Consider the following 17,275-nt stretch of genomic DNA (forward strand, 5'->3'; position numbering starts at 1 on the left):
TTCTGGTGGACTTCCTAGAAAAGGAAGCTCTATGTTGCTTAACTGCCAAACAATTATCACAAGGGTCAAAAGAAATTGATTTATCAACAGGAATAAGATATTTACCTGCTAACAGTTTGATCCCCTTGTCACTCATATGCCCTAGTCTCCGATGCCACAAATTTGGAGAATTCTTTTCTTCAACTGCATTCAGCTCACCAGAACATACACTCAAGTATGTCTTATACAAATAACAACACAACTCGCCACGACCAACTGTCATCGAGCCCTTAGACAATTTCTACTTACCATCACGAAAGGTGTGTCGGTACCCTTCAAGATCAAGGACATTTGCAGACAACACATTAAAGTGTAAATTAGGGATATGACGCACATTCTTCAATATGCACTACAACAAAAACATTAATTAATAGCGCCTAATTAATAGCGTTTATCAAAAAGCGCTATTAATTTTATCAAATAACAGCACTTTATTTTATATTGCTGTTAAAAGAAGCAATTTTAATTTCCACCTCAATATAATACAACGCTTTTATTTAAACGCTGTGATTAATTGCTTATTTTTAAAAAAAAAACCATATGCTTCACCAAAAAAATAGATAACCTTCCGCCAATCCTCCACGCACGCACTACACGTTCTCCATCTTCCTTCCTTCTTCCACACAACACTACTTCCACAGTTAAGGATCGCTTTCTCTGCGCCGAATTCAAAAGTTCAATACCGATTTCGATCAAGTGTTCAATTCCAATCCACTTGATCAAACCGAAATTACCCAAACCAAAATTAAAGAGTTCCCTTCAATCTAAATCCCAATTTTTTTGTGTTTAAGCTTCTTCTCCAGCGAACGTTTCTCGGCTGCGACTGCATTTTCGTCTTTCCTGGTGAACCTCAGGTCTATAACTAAGGACTTTTTATTTTGATTTCATTTCATTGGCTAACATTTTCGAAAATTAGGGTTAATTTTATATGGATTTTTGTGCAATTAGGTGCAAATTGGTTCACATACTTTCACGAATTACGTTTTCGGAAATTGGGGAACGCCATGTCTCGGATTTTTGACAAATCTGTTACCCCTTTAGTTGATGCTTTGTGCAAGGGATATAATGGAATCGTCCTCACTTATGGACAAGTTAGTTGTTTAGTAATTGTAGCTTAATTATTGGATTTTGGTGATTTGTATGAAATATGTTAACTAACTGTTTTGTTGAATTTCTCAATTTTGCATATTTGATTGATTTTGGTGTTGTGATAAGTTAAATGTTTAGTACGTTGTAGACTTGTAATGATTCTTAAATTGTAGGGAGGAAAGGGTCGGGGAATATTCCAAAGGTAGAATTGATGGACTAGAACCCATAAGCTTCATAACTGTTGCAATTCCACATCTGGGTTCACGAGGTCACAGACAGGTGGGTACCTCGGCTAGACTTGCACGAGTGTTTTTCCTCAACTCGAACTGTTGTTTCTCATATGAATTTCTCTATTTTGGGGTTAAAAATTAACCATATGCCTTGATTCATGTAACAAGGTGCGTTGAAAATGGGTTTTTGTTTTAAAAATATATATAGTTTTATGTTAGGTATATTTTGGCAGTGCATATGGTGATTTTAAGGGTGAATTTCTAAATATATGGGTTTTAGTTGGAATTGGTTGAATGATTGGATATTGCATTAGAACGTAAGTCAAGGCTTGTGCACATGAACCTGTTATGTTTCACGGAGTATGTTTTTTTTCTACTTAGTGGTACGCCCTCGTTGCCGGTAATCTATCCTTGAAATCGGCAATCTAATCAAAGATACAATAATATGTTTCTTATATTTTAGGGTTCTGATAAGCGGCAAACGAGATGGTTCCTTTGACACCTGCTGTATTGAACCTTTCCGAGTTGTTTCTCTTGAAGAAGATGTGAAGGAGCTTGAGATCAATATTCCTATGTCAATCGTCCATTGTGGTTTTAAGTGCAGCTCTCTCTTTGTGTAAGACTTTATTTCCCTTTACTTTTTTTTAGCTTCATAAAGCATACTGTACTTGGTTAGAATTTACATGATTGCATTTGATATTCCTGACAATATTTCATGCTTGATACAGATTTCTCTTAGCTTGATGGAGCTGAGAACTGCACAAGAAGTTTCAGTTCAAGTGCAGAGACCAATAATGTTTGCTCCATTATCACCTTGTTTTGGTGTTACTCCTGTGATAAACAGAGATAAAGCTTCTCCTTGTAAATTCAATCTAAGAAAAGTTAAAAGCTTGACAGATTTTGTTTCATCTAGAAAATTGAAGAAGGCATACCATGGAGAAGGCACTTGTGACAGTAAGTTCTCTACTGGAATTGAGGATTCAGAATCCCCTTTGACACAGACTCATTTGGTGATACCGATGAGGGTGATTCAGAGGAAACTAAGGAGGATGTTGATGTTCAAAAGTCCTGCAGTTATGGCACTTTATTACATGCCAACTTCGCTAGAGGAGCACTTGACTTAGGAACCAATTATGGGGGCGATGATTTGGTTTATTACAGAAGACATAAACCAAATGTAGACATCTCACTTTCTCAAGATTTTGGCACACCAATCTCTGAACAAATAATCCAGAGGCAGAGTCCAATATTTGGTATTTCATGGACGAAAGGGAAGTTGAGTTTCAAATGTCGTAGAGTCAAAGGAGAACCCTTGCTGAAGAAGGATTATGGCGAACAAGGTGGAGATGATATTGATTTTTATTGCCGGCAGCTTTCCTCTGATGAATCCTTAGCGGTATGCATTCAATTTCTTTATTCTGTTTGTTTCAGTTTGTTATTCTCTCTGTATACACTTGAAATCATTAAGCTTAAAGATAGTTTAGCTCATAATGACAGTGAAAGCTACTGAGGAAGGAATGTTACTGAAAAATAAATTTGGTGTTGTGATAAGCTGAATGTTTAGTACGTTGTAGACTTGTAATGATTCTTAAATTGCAGGGAGGAAAGGGCTGGGGAAGATTGCAAAGGTAGAATTGATGGACTAGAACCCATAAGATTCATGACTGTTGCAATTCCACATCTGGGTTCAGGAGGTCACAGACAGGTGGGTACCTCAGCTAGACTTGTATGAGTGTTTTTCCTCAACTCGAACTGTTATTTCTCATATGAATTTCTCTATTTTAGAGCCACTTAGATTGTTAATTTGTGCCTGGTATTTGTCACAGACAAGCTGGATATTTGTCCTGCATCTAAAAAGCTTGTTTTCAATTTTTAACTCCGACAATGCGCACTCAAAAATCCCCAAATTTTAATTCTGACTATCCCTCTCCTGACACTGAGCCTTTTAGTATATAAATGTCTAGAGAGTCCATTTTATAATATTGTCATTGGATTAGACCATTAGCTCTACATCTTTTCTCAGTCAAACTTGGTAAACATTAAGCTTGTTTTATTGGTTGTTTTATTGGGTGTTCTGTGCCCAGAGCTAAGCATCCTAAACCAACTCCTTTTTTTCATTTTTGATTTATAAGACTATATTTAGATTTAACATGCTGAAAATGGCAAGTATTTAATTTCTATTGTAAATGTCTCTAGATTTATATGAGCTAGAAGCTTTTATTGGAAAAAACGATAAACTTCAAGCTTCAACTGTAGTCTTGTTAGATACAAAGCTAAACCGTTGTTTAAAGTTTCTAGAAATATGTCAACATGAGGTCAGTTGCTCAAATTTGATTAATCTCCTTGAGCTGAAGTTTTAGCTGGTTGAGGAGAACTTCCTCTATATTTTTTTTCGCCATTTCATGCCAAAAAAGGAAGCAATTATGGCTAACATAACTTAAGTTTTGAGTGCCTAACTGCCTATGAAGCCTAAGACAGATAGTTCAGGTATACTGGAACTAAAGTGATTTCATGTGATAACTGCATCAGTTGATTTCCCTAATCAATTAAGGGAGGATCATAGTCATTAGCCAATATCTAGTATAAAACTTGGTCTCGTTGCTTTCTCACGTGGATTCTAGACTTTATTCTAAGAGTAGATAATTAGTGTATCCAATCCAAACTGGTGGTTAAGACTTGTTTCTTGATATGCACACAAAAGTCTTCTTGTTTATTGTGCTTAATCAATGTTAAATATTCTGTGAGGAAAGCATGTTTGCCATTTGTTTAGGGTACGTATTCTGTCTCTTTTCTGTGACTAATAACAAAGTATTTCTCCCAAAAAAAATTTGTTTTTAGGCTTTTATAAAAAAATTGTGTATGAGCTTTGCAGGTTGTTCCAGTACGTCCAAGGTGCCAATCTGAAGTCCTAGAATCCCCATGATAAAACCTGTGTTAACTAGCATTGTTCCTGAAGCTGGACCTCCTCATTCTTCAGCGTGTCTTGTTCACTTCTACTTGCATGTTAAGTTCCAAGGTACCCCAGGCCCACCACTTCACTTCTATTTGAGTGACAGTTTTGTACTTGATAGGAAAATCATGTCCTATAACATGACCTGCGAGTTGTTTGTTGGTTGTGGTTCTACAGGAAGGGAAGAAAATTGTCTTGTGGCCTCAACTGATTTGGTTGTTGCAGGAATCATCGTACATTCTACTGGCATCTATCTCTAAAGCAGTCAGTCACACTAGATTCTCCAGATTCAGAGTTGATTATTCACGAGCACTGAAAATTGAAGAGGATAAAAATTTTCCGTTCTGAGTACATCAAGAATACATTGACGACAGTTGCGGCAACCAAAGGAAGAGTCTTCTTAGCACCGATTACTTATGTTTTTCGACTGGGATTTCTGTACAACGTTTTAATTTTATCTGTTTTCTAGTATGTTTTTATTCTAGTGTGTATTTAGGCACATATGATTTTAAGTTATGCACGAGACATCGAGACGTTTATTTGATATGATAGAATGAAGTTGGATCTTATACATATTCAATTTGTAATATTTATTTATTTATTTATTTATTTATTTTTTTTTTAATTTTTTTGTTGGGAGTAAGACATATATTCAATTCTTACATTACCCCATGTAGGCTCTATTTTTATTGTTATTTTTATTTTTATTTACAGGAACTTAATAATTAAAAATTAAAACTAAAAAGGATTGTGACAAAAATTGCCATCTCTTTTTAGTTAAATGCTACTAATAAAATTAAATTATATTATTGGGTGCACAAAATTTTCCGCCATTCTAGAGCTTTAATAGCGCTTATATATTGAACGCTGATAAATGAGGCAATATTCATAGCGCTTTTTAAAAGTGCTTTTATTCTTTTAACAGCGCTGCTAATTAACAACGTTTTAAAAGCGCTGTCTTTCATTGAAAAAAGCGCTATTAAAAGCTTATTTTGTTGTAGTGGTAAGCATGCACCCAACACTTGTCTTCACACGAATATCACCCAACCCAACAATGCTAGCTGAGCTCTTGTTCCCCATCTTCACACTACCAAAATCACCAGATTGATAGTCCGTGAAATACTCCCTTTTGGGACACAATGATATAAAGCACCTGAATCTACAAGCCACTCTGTGTCTGAACTCCCTACATGATGACACTCACTAGTTGCAAAAATCAAAGCGACATCATCATCACTCTTAGAAGCGGTTGCTGCAGTATTTTTATCATCTCCATGCTTTTATGAGTCTTGCTTCTTACCTTGTTCTCTCTTCCAACGGTAGCAAAACTTTTTGATATGGCCAGGCTTGTTGCAGTAATGACATGTCCTAGTCTCTTTGTCTCTAGACTTGGACCTTCCCTAGATTTGAGTTATCACGGCCTTTGGGACCCTTACTCTTGCTTCTTCCACGATTCTCAACAACAAGAGCATGTGAATTATCAACTGCCATCTCCTTTCTTCTTATCTCTTCATTGAACATGCTTTCTTTGATCACATCCAAAGATAGAACACCTTCTGGAGCTGAATGACTAATAGTCACAACCAAGGTTCACTAGTAGAAAAAACCCTTATTGCAGCGGGCTTTTAGACCCCTGTTGCAGCGTACATCGTATGCTGCAACTGGGGGGCCTGCAACAAGTCTGAACTTGTTGCAGCGTACAATGTTCGCTGCAAAAAGTGATTTGTTGCAGCGGGCTTTTAGATGTACGCTGCAACAAGTGCCAAAAAATTGGCAAAATTTTGGACTTGTTGCAGCGGGCTTTTAGATGTACGCTGCAACAAGTGCCAAAAAATTGGCAAAATTTTGGACTTGTTGCAGCGTACATATATATGTACGCTGCAAAAGACTCAACTTTTTGCAGCGTACATTTATTTGTACGCTGCAACAAGTCTGAATTACTCAATTTTTTGCAGCGTACATTTATTTGTACGCTGCAACAAGTCTGAATTTTTGCCAAATTTTTTTCCCTTGTTGCAGCGTACAACATATATGTACGCTGCAAAAAAGCACTTTTGGCGGGAAAATTCTAATTTTGTTTAGGGATACCTAGAGTGCCTTGCACCAAATATAGAAACCTGTCAAAACAATAATAGAATAACGCAACCTGTATAACAAATATAAAAACAACAACTGGAGTTTTGTATACTATATATCCCAAAACCAAAGTGCACATATTACATTTAAATATATGTTCCAATTTCAACATAAACATACATTTTAATATAAAATTTATTCTATAACAACTAAACCAACTCGATCAAGCGCGCTAAAGCCAATAATAAATACTTGTTGGTAAAAAACTTAGCCCATTGCTCACGAACCACATCAAATTCCTCGCATAAGGCGCAATCCTCGGAGTGTAGACCTTTACAAAAACAGAAATTTAAATTAAACATTAGATTAAATACAAATTAAATATCACATTTTAACATTCAAGAAACTAATGACAATGTCCTAATAGTCTAAAATGAGTCCTTCGGTTCTTTAGTTCAAAGTTGGGAGCGAAAATGTCATTTTAGCCTAAATATGACCTATAACGACCCAATGAGCCTATAGGTGCATAAATAGATTGGAACGAGTCTTAGATCGTTAAAATTATGCATATTAAACATGTATTAAGTTTAAAATGCGTGCTTAGGTTCTTTATTTTAAAGTTAGGAGCGAAAATGCCTCATTTTAGCCTAAATATGACCTATAACTATCAAACAAGCATTAAATGTGCATAAACAGATTAGAATAAGTCTTAGAAACTTAAACTAAGCATATTTATCATATAATAAGTTTAAAATGAGTCATTAGGTTCTTAAGTTCAAAGTTGGGAGCGAAAATGTCATTTTAGCCTAAATATGACCTATAACGACACAATGAGCCTTAAATGTGCATAAATGGATTGGAATAAGTCCTAGAAAGTTAAAACTAGAATATAAAACATTTAGTAGGTTTAAAATGAGTCCTTAGGTTCTTTAGTTCATAGTTGGGAGCGAAAATGTCATTTTAGCCTAAATATGACCTACAACGACCTAATGAGCCTTAAAGGTGCATAAATAGATTGGAACGAGTCTTATAAAGTTAAAATTATGCATATTAAACATGTATTAAGTTTAAAATGAGTGCTTAGGTTCTTTATTTTAAAGTTAGGAGCGAAAATGCCTCATTTAGCCTAAATATGACCTATAACTATCAAACAAGAATTAAATGGGTATAAGTAGATTAGAATAAGTCTTAGAAACTTAAAACTAAGCATATTTATCATATAATAAGTTTAAAACGAGTCATTAGGTTCTTAAGTTCAAAGTTGGGAGCGAAAATGTCATTTTAGCCTAAATATGACCTATAACGACACAATGAGCCTTAAATGTGCATAAATGGGCTAAAATGAGTCCTAGAAAGTTAAAAATAAGCATATAAAACATTTAGTAAGTTTAAAATGAGTCCTTAGGTTATTTGGTTCATAGTTGGGAGCGAAAATGTCATTTTAGCCTAAATATGACCTATAACGACACAATGAGCCTTAAATGTGCATAAATGGATTGGAATGAGTCTTAGAAAGTTAAAAATAAGCATATAAAACATTTAGTAAGTTTAAAATGAGTCCTTAGGTTCTTTGGTTCATAGTTGGGAGCGAAAATGCTTCATTTTAGCCTTAATATGACCTATAACGACCCAATAAGCCTTAAATGTGAATAAATAGATTGAAATGAGTCTTAGAAAGTTAAAACTAAGCATATTAATCATGTAAAGGGTTTAAAATGAGTCTTTAGGTTCTTTAGTTCAAGGTTAGGAGCGAAAATGTCTCATTTTAGCTTAAATATGACCTATAACGACCAAACAAGTCTCAAATGTGCATAATAGATAGGATTGAGTCTTGAAAAGTTAAAAATAATCATATGAATCATGTAATAAGTTTGAAATTAGTTTTTAAGTTCGTTAGACCAAAGTTGGGAGCGAAAATGTCATTTTAGCCTAAATATGACCTATAACGGCCAAAGAAGTCATGAATGTGCATAAATAGATTGGATTAAGTCTTGTAAAGTTAAAACTAATCATATAAAACATTTAATATGTTTAAAATGAGTCCTAAGGTTCTTTATTTCATATTTGGGAGCAAAAAAGCCTCATTTTAGCCTAATATGACCTATAACGACCAAACAAGCCTTAAATTTGCATAAGTAGATTGGAATGAGTGTTAGAAAGTTAAAACTATTCATATTAAACATGTAATAAGTGTAATACTCTGAGAAAATATGTAGCTTTTCCTATTTGGTTTATTGTTCACAAATCAGGATCTTTGGACAACAACAAATGCTTATTAATCCAAGAAGCTTTTCCTATTTGGTTAAAACCCACACATTATTCACAATCTTCAACTTTTGTGATAATCATAAATCAAAACAAAGTTTAAGTTTAAAATTAGGCAAATGAGTCAAAAAAGTAACGTAATAAGAGAAGTGGAAACTGGAAAGGCACACAGTGTCGCAAGTATACACCTGATTTACACATTGGACACAAGGTAAGTATAAGTTTGACAAAATACTGTTTCAGTTGAACACAAGGTAAGTTGCACTAAAAGGAAGATAAAGAAGATAATTAGAAAAACCAACTTTGTGATGACACAGACTAGTCCCATCACGAGCACCAAAATAATAGGACACAACATGATACATACCAAGGGTGGGATTCTTCTCAACAAAGAAGTTGTTCTTCGTGAAACGCTGCATGTGCACAATAATGTAAGGTGGCAGTTTAGTTACACGATATCGCATCCTAGCTATTTGAGGACGCACGACTTCTGTTATGGTCTCCCCGTCAAACTTGTTCATTATGTTGAAAAGTGGAACCTAAGAAGAACGCAGATGTGCCAAATCCATCAGTTACCAAGAAAAGTAAAGCGAAAAAGATGAACACATTAACATAAATGGTGAAGCCAAAAGACATACATGATGGATGCCTACCTAGAAAAGAAACCCAGTCTTTTTACAGAAATTTAACATTCTATTTTTTGACAAATCAAGATATACATACTGAAGAACAACTTCAAATTATCTATAGATCGTGATTTGTGATTAGATACAAATCAGTAGTGAGGATATAACCAACTTTACAGGAGGGCATAGCTACAACTGCTAGCAAAGCCATAATTTTCCACCCACCAAATAGTCAGCTAGCACATTCAATGTTACAAGTGTGAATGTGTGACCATTATAGAAACATCTAACCAGGGAAACTCCCTCCCAGATTATCATTTATTCAAAGTTAAGACCTTAATATTCAACAAAGCCTCCCGATTCTGCCACCAAGAATCAAAGGGATGAGCATAATGGGAATAGTGCTCTGGGAAACAAAGGTATTCTTAACCTTACATCTCATGCTTTCTCTCTTCTGAAGCTGCTGCTATAACAGCCCCAGAAGAACCGAAGGACACAATCTACGGAATACTAATAAGAGAAAACAAAGTTTTTTTTAAATTCAAAATAAAGAATAAGATTTCAACCTAAACTGCCAATATAAGCTGTCTCCATCAGCTGAGCCATAGGATCAATGGCCTGGCTAGCTATTGCCGGTAAAGAAAGCATTATAAGCTCCCGTTTGACATTTGGAGGAGGCAACTGGTTGAGGGGCTGAAGTACAGACTCACTGCGAAGTCATTAAAAATAAACTAACATAAAAGGGACATGCTTAAAACTTAAAGATTCAAATCAACAGTAGTTTCAACATAATCATTATCGCAGAGAAGTATTTTTACCAACGTATATTTTTGAGATGCGTGGCTCAAATAGTTGTAATGTGGTATCACCAAAAGATCAAGTAACACAAAAAATAAGAATAAGAATAATTTATATTATCAAACCCTAAAAATACGAAATTAGGGGAAAATCAAGAATTGACTGAAAGCAAACCCTAAAAATACGAAATTAGGGAAAAACAAATACAAAAAGTTAGAAAACTATACCTCCTCAATTTCGAAGGCGGCTGAGTTCGAAGGCTTATCTGGGTATAAGCAAAGAGAAAGAGAGAGAGCATACCACAGCTGTAGCATCGTGCAAGACAGAAGTAATTGTCCATTCACCATTTTTCTAAATCAAAAAGAAACCCAAAAAGGGAAATCGTCAGAAATGCAAGAAATTTCTGAGAGACAAATCATCGAACAGTTTATGTGCATAGAAAAAGGCAGAGAAAAACAATAAAACAATAAAAAATTAACAAGGGTCAAAGAGAATATACAGAATCGGAGTCGAGGAGAAAGAGACAACGGGGGCAGCGAGGGGTGCCGAGGCCAGGATTAATGGTGGGATCATGGTGATACACATTTCCAGTTCGAAGCTTCTCCTCGTACACTTCTCGGGTTCCCATTTTTTACGTCACCCCTTTCAAATTTCTTGAAGCGAAAGATAAGATGTAAAATTGAGTGTGGTGGAGTGAAGGAACTGCGGGGATGACGATGGGAGGGGGTAGGGCAGCGACAGAATTCAAGGTGGTGGTTCAGGCGGAGAAAGAAGGGATTTAGGAGAGAGAAAGAGAGCAGATGAAGAAGAAGAAGAATGAGGAGGTGAGAGAGTACGCAGGGAAAGCTGAGGGAAGAAGAGGGAGTATGAGCGTCCTTAGGTTTGAGATCCGAAATGTTTTTCTTAATTAGCTTTGCAGCGAAATTTTTTTATTGCAGCGGGCTTTTATCTGTACGCTGCAAAATAAATGGGCTATTGCAGGGGGCTTTTATTTTGTACGCTGCAAAAAACTCTCTTGCTGCGGGCAATTAATTTGTACGCTGCAACAACCCTTTATAAAGTTTGACCCGCGTTGACCTACTGGTTGTTGAAGCGTATTATTACATGTACGCTGCAACAAGGGGGTTGCAACAGGGGTTTTTTCTACTAGTGGTTTCCCAACTATCTGGCAAAGAACTCAACAAGAACAAAGCCTGCAATTCATCATCAAGAATAATCTTCATAGTAGTCAGCTTATTAATAATATCCTGAAAGTCACTCAAATGCCCAGAAACAGACTTTTCACCTTACAATTTCAAATTAACAAGTCTCTTGATTAATGAAGCTTTGTTATGTGCGGTCTTCCTTTCATAAAGACCTTCTAATTTCTTCCACAAATCATATGGGTCGGACTCCTGAGACGCATGGTTGAAAATGCTAATATCAACCCACTGCCTAATAGTCCCCAAAGTTTTCCTCTTTAACTTTCCCCAATCTTTCTCGTCCATTTTCTCTGGTTTTTCAGGTTTAGATATGGTGCCATCGACTTTTGTGGTTGTTTCAATTGGATCAAACAAATCTTTGCAATATAGCAAATCCTCCATCATCGGTCTCCAGATGGAATAATTGGTTGATGTCAATTTAACCATTGAACTACCTCCACTACTGCTAGTAGACTCCATAACAATGATCAAATTAAACTCCGCTCTGATACCAACTGATAGGACCCTAGTAGTATATCCACTACCTACAAGGATCACCTCCAAGACAATCAACCAAACAATACAACTCCAATACACCACTAATAATCCAACAACCAAATAACCTAACAATCAACCACTAATGGACAACAACTAAAATCAATTGCGGAAGAACAAAAAATCAATCAACACACAAGAATTATACGTGGAAAACCCCTTCGATGTGAAGAGTAAAAACCACGGGACTTGTGAGGAGTCCACCCTTGTCACCTTCTCTTATTATGATAAAATTGAGGGCAAAAGAACCCAAATCAGACATACAAAGGTTCACAACCCACCAACACTTTCATACATAAGAGTTGAACAACTAAAAGACAAGAGATGAAGAATATCACCAAAAAACGTAGGTTCTGTCCAGCAGCGACCACGGACAAACCAGAGCTCAAAACGACGATCCAACCGTTCAAAATGAGGCCCTATGTATCCTAAACAAGCTGACCAAAAATCAGCACGATCCGACCGTTGAATCTCCGGCAAACGGCAGTTTTCTGATGGCTGCCCTGAAAACTACGAACTCACTTCTCTCTTTCTCTCATCTCCTTTTTGTGTGTGTGTTTTCTGATTTTTGTCACACTCCTTTGCTGCCTCTCAAGACAGCCAAATATTACCCTAAACTTCCCAAAGAAGCTTCAACATAACCCAACATTGAGCCACAACAATAAGTAGAATATTGGGCTTCCACTTAAAACACAAGCACAAGTATTAACATAACTTATGCACAAAAGTGGGCTGGACCCACAACAACAACATCTACGGGACACTCCTCCATCCAAAAACTCATGACTCGTTTGGTAGCCGATAATAAATGGTGGAAATGAGACTAAATCTAAGTGTAATTTGGCAAAAAAATATCATCATGATGTTCATAGTAATGAAATTTGTCTCAAACTTGGTGTTTTGTTCATAAATTTGCATTCTCATCTAATACCACCGCTAGAATAGTAATAAAAATTTATAAAGAAAATTACATAATTTTGAGTGGACTAACATACTGTGGGAATGACACTGATTTTTCTTACAAATTTACATACAAATTCATTTCCACTTACAACATTTATGACCGACTACCAAAGAGGTCGTTAGTCCTTAAAGGATAAAAGAGAGCACTTGTCCATATAGTTTGAGAAAAGACGTCGAGAAAAGGCAAAGGGATGAAGTTTTCGATGCAAACAAAACTCATAAAAACAAGTTTGATAATTTGGATTAGTACTACTAGAGTGTACGTACACGTTGCATATTTTAACCCTTATATTTTCTATCATTTGGAAATTAGTAAGAAGTATCCTACAATTTACATTTATTACAAAAAGTAAATGCCGGCAATTTTAATAACGACATTTCAACTAAATTTGCATATAAAAACCACTCCCTATTCTCTCCATTCTTCAATCATTCCAACCCAAACATTAAACTAAACTAAACACCATTTTTTTCTTCTTCTTCTTCAATTCCCATTTCCATTTCTTTCTCATAAAATTAATTACCACATTTTTTTCCAATTATACCCCTTTCGAAAAATGGCATCCGCAAGAATAGCAAGGATAGCAATAGAAGTAGCACCACCACAATTTGTCAACATCATCAAATTTAGACGTGCTTCGAGCAACGTTGTTGCCTTAGATACAATCTATGAAGATCAAGAGAAAGATATGAGCAATCTCAATTCCATGACTTCCTTGAGTTTGAAAAGTTATGGCAATAATAATATTAATAATAATGCCTCATCGTCATCAATTATGTCCAAGTATTTTTCTCCAAGAACCTAAGTCTTCTGATTTTGTTCAGTGGCTGATCTACGGTGACACGTGTATGACACCTCACCTAGCTAGATTTGAGTTTTAGGGTGACAGTCGTTTGATGACGTCAACCTGAGTTGATTTTTTGTTTCCCTTAAAATAAATTGGGATGTAATTTAGCAATGAGGATACAAATTTTTATATGTGCCTCTTGCTAATTTACAAATATTTTTTGTTTTTTATTTTATCGATCGATCGATCAACCTATATGTGTATAAGTTTATTGAGATTGAGCTTTTAGGCATAGGTAATTAATTTATTTGGCTAGGCTCAAGGATAATTAACTTATATGATATACTAGGTGTGTTTAATGTTTTTGATGCAACTTTGGTGATTTTACACTTCGGTTACGTTCTCTTAATTTGTTATTCAGTTATTATGGTTACAATTTTGATTATTTAATCAATAATTTAAGCATGCTTTCAAAAAATAATAACTTGAAATATGATATGATATAAGCATCCTGACAATTGTACATAAGAAGTTAGAAAATAAAACAATCTATTTAAATGAGGTCAAGCTAATGAAAGTTGAAATTACGTACACTAATATTTTGTTTGGACCCACCAAAAATCAAATTTTAAGAGCTCTCGTTATGCATATATAAGGGGTCCTTTACCAAAAATCTAATTTTAAGAGCTCTTATTATGCATATATAAGGGGTTCTTTACTGATGATTCGCTCCGGCCCTAAAAAATGTCAGGAAACCATTATATATGGATTTAAATTATTTTCTAAATCTTGTTAATGTAAATAATGTAAGTTATGGGTCCAGTCACTAATTTGATGGGAAGATATCTTAAAGACTAGAACCCATGCATGGTTGCATATCCCTTCCTTGCATTTTTAATATTAATAACTTACCCTTTAAAAGCCGGCATTACGGATATAGCAACTAGTGAACCAATTTAGACCTATTGTAAATCGTAATTACATATTTTCTGCGTTTAGAAATATTCGCAACATTGACCCCTTTCACGTATGCCAATATATAATTCAAAAGATTTTGTGTAAGACCGTCTAACGGTAAGATCACTTTTTGGTATTGTACCAAAAAAGTGATCTTACCGTTAGACGGTCTTACACAAAATCTTTTGAATTATATATTGGCATGCGTGAAAGGGGTCAATGTTGCGAGTATTTCTAGTGTAAAACTAGTGTAAAACATAACTAAAAAATGTTGCGAGTATTTCTAGTGTAAAACTAATGTAAATCATAACCAAAACTAGTGTAAACGTAATAAAATCATAACTAATTGAATAACAAAATAGTTAAGGTATAAAGACAAATAGTTACATTTATGAATCGAATAGTTATTATTTTCGAACAAACTTATTAATAACTAAAACTCATAAAATCTTAACTAATCGATCTCATTGCTTAACTAATTAATTTCATCGTTTTATTAATTGGTTCGGTGCTTAACTAATAGGTTCTGTTGCATAACTCACTGGTTTCGTTGCTTAACTAATTAAATTTTAAACTTAACTAATTGGTTTCAGCAGTTAAATAATTAGTTAAAGTGCATGCATAAAAGTGGTCTAACCGTTAGATCGTCTTTCCTAAAAGTTTGTATATATAATTTGGACTTTTTCATATTTACCACCTACAAAGTTTCACATTTTTATGTTTACCACCTTATAAATTGCAATTTCACATTTACCACCTACAATCTATCAAATGTTCTAAAATCACCACCACTTAACAGAATTCACCTAATTTTCTTTCCAAGTGGGTCCCACTTAACTACCTCCCTTTATCATCTTCATGAATTTCATTCATAATATACACAACCACCCAGAAAACTGAAAATCAAGCAAGAGGGTAAGACATGAAAGAACACAATTGTGTGATTACATCGAGTATGGAGTCGTTTCTTTAACTATCCAACAACTCCAAAAACAATTAACACTTTCAATAGTTTATCATAGAGTAAATTAATGCTATCTACCAAAAATTTCAACAGTTAAGCAAAAATTTGAAAATCCCTAATTCTATTTCTATATGAACCCTAAATTTAATAAGACAAAATTAAAATCCAGACAGATTAACAATCTCAATTATTTTATCATGGACTAAATTGATCATATCTACCAACAATTTCAATAATTAAGTGAAAAATAAAACCCCTAAATTTCATACTGTAGACACCTACTTTTGTCCCCATTCCCGAAAGGGAAGGTCCGATGATGAAAGCATAAATCTCCACTTGACAACGCATCTCCTATAAAATAACGAATCTCAATTCCCCTTTTCATTTCACCCGAAACCTGCTATTTATAGAAACCTGCTAAAAATAGTAACTGCCGTAAAGGGTAGCTTCTAAAAGTGGCAAATCATAAAAGTTAGAAACCTGTCAGAATTAGGTGTTGCATTCCGACATAAATCCTAAATGAGATAGAAAACTGCGAGAATCCTATTCCTAATATGATTCGGAAATAAGAGTTACGTATTAATTAAAATCCTAACGAGCCTAGAGTTCGTAACGGGCCCAGACTCATCCCGTCACAAGATTAATAAGCACTAAAAGACTCGATTAAGTCTCAAACACTACGGATTTCAGGAATCCGAATCTGACTAAGAAAACAGCCCCGACCCTATTTTCAACGCCTGGCTCTGGGCGCTGAAATCTTCGGCGCCTAGGCCTTGTTAGGTTATGATACATATGACAATTCATAAATCATGCGGAAAAAACCATAAAGCCAGGAAAGCATATTATTTACACATAATCATTTAGCATAGTTTAGATGCATACACTTTGTTGCGTGCCTTCCCTAGCTGCGCCCGAACCGAACAAGAACAAGTCTTTAGGACTCCAAGTGTCGTCCCTGAAGGAAATAATGCCCTTGGTCCAAGTATGCATTCTATGTTAAGTCTAATAAATGCGGTTCAGTATTAATTAACAAGTTAATAATTCAGTGAGATCAAGTGAGCTGAATGCCTAGCTTGAGGCCGCTTCAGTTCAAGTGGAATTAATGATATTAATCCACAGCTTACTTTTGACTGAACCCGTAGGGTCACACAAATAGTACGTAAACGGATCAAGTATTTAATGGCATTAGATACTCCATCTATGGATATTCGGAATCGACGGATCTTGGTTTCAGTGGGAGCTGAGATCGTCATAGGCAAGAAATGAATACTCCGGAAACGATGATATTGCCGGAAACGGAAATATGGATCGTATCGGAAATATAAATATTATCCAAGTCGTAGATGTTGCCGGAAATGGAAACATGGTACGTATCGGAAAATATTATCGGAAATGGAAATATTGCCAGAATCGGAAATATTGCCGGAAACGGAAATATTGTCAGAATCGGAAATATTACCGGAATCGGAAAATAATTCCGGAAACGGAAATATTAAATATTTGTTCGAAACGGAAATTGATTCCGGAATCGGAAATATTAAATATTGTTCGTATCGGAAATGAATTCCGGAACCGGGAATTTAATCGGAAGCGTATCGTACGAATTAGCATCGGACGAGGCCTGCCGGACGAAGGCCCAGCACGAAGCCGGGCCATCGCCCAGCAAGCCAAACGCGCGCCACAAGCCCAGCCAAGGCAGCGCCCAGGCCTACCGCAAGGCAGGCCCAGCGCGCGCCAAGGCCACGGCTGCGTGGGCCTCGCTGCGCGGGCTGCTGCTCGCACGCACGCGCATGG

General features: G+C 35.6%; 1 protein-coding gene and 1 long non-coding RNA gene across 11 annotated transcripts; one reads left to right on the forward strand and one right to left on the reverse strand.

Moving 5' to 3' along the window:
* Nucleotides 1–576: 576 nt before the first annotated feature.
* LOC130467720 (uncharacterized) lies at nt 577–4,924 on the forward strand. 5 transcript variants are annotated; one of them, XR_008927421.1, is made up of 9 exons: nt 577–893; nt 988–1,130; nt 1,302–1,407; nt 1,822–1,974; nt 2,087–2,312; nt 2,433–2,754; nt 2,958–3,063; nt 4,231–4,374; nt 4,486–4,924. It is a non-coding gene; the product is annotated as an uncharacterized lncRNA (long non-coding RNA). The 5 variants fall into 5 exon arrangements; XR_008927417.1 differs by having other exon boundaries at nt 578–893; nt 2,087–2,754; XR_008927419.1 differs by lacking the exon at nt 1,302–1,407 and having other exon boundaries at nt 578–893; nt 2,087–2,754.
* A 1,578-nt stretch (nt 4,925–6,502) lies between these two features.
* LOC130467721 (uncharacterized) lies at nt 6,503–12,432 on the reverse strand. 6 transcript variants are annotated; one of them, XR_008927423.1, is made up of 4 exons: nt 10,094–10,289; nt 9,842–9,984; nt 9,017–9,188; nt 6,503–6,715 (listed from the first exon to the last, which is right to left on the reverse strand). XR_008927423.1 is itself a non-coding variant. In XM_056836373.1 (4 exons), the coding sequence occupies exons 1-4, from the start codon at nt 10,699–10,701 to the stop codon at nt 6,594–6,596; spliced, it is 474 nt and encodes a 157-aa protein (XP_056692351.1). In that variant the 5' UTR covers nt 10,702–12,432; the 3' UTR covers nt 6,503–6,593. The 6 variants fall into 6 exon arrangements, 3 of the variants coding, with proteins under 3 accessions (XP_056692351.1, XP_056692350.1, XP_056692352.1); XM_056836373.1 differs by lacking the exons at nt 9,842–9,984; nt 10,094–10,289 and adding exons at nt 10,374–10,424; nt 10,573–12,432; XM_056836372.1 differs by lacking the exons at nt 9,842–9,984; nt 10,094–10,289 and adding exons at nt 10,301–10,424; nt 10,573–12,426.
* Between the last annotated feature and the right edge of the window lie 4,843 nt (nt 12,433–17,275).

Source organism: Spinacia oleracea, chromosome 2, assembly GCF_020520425.1.
Source record: "Spinacia oleracea cultivar Varoflay chromosome 2, BTI_SOV_V1, whole genome shotgun sequence".
Classification (NCBI taxonomy): domain Eukaryota; kingdom Viridiplantae; phylum Streptophyta; class Magnoliopsida; order Caryophyllales; family Amaranthaceae; genus Spinacia; species Spinacia oleracea.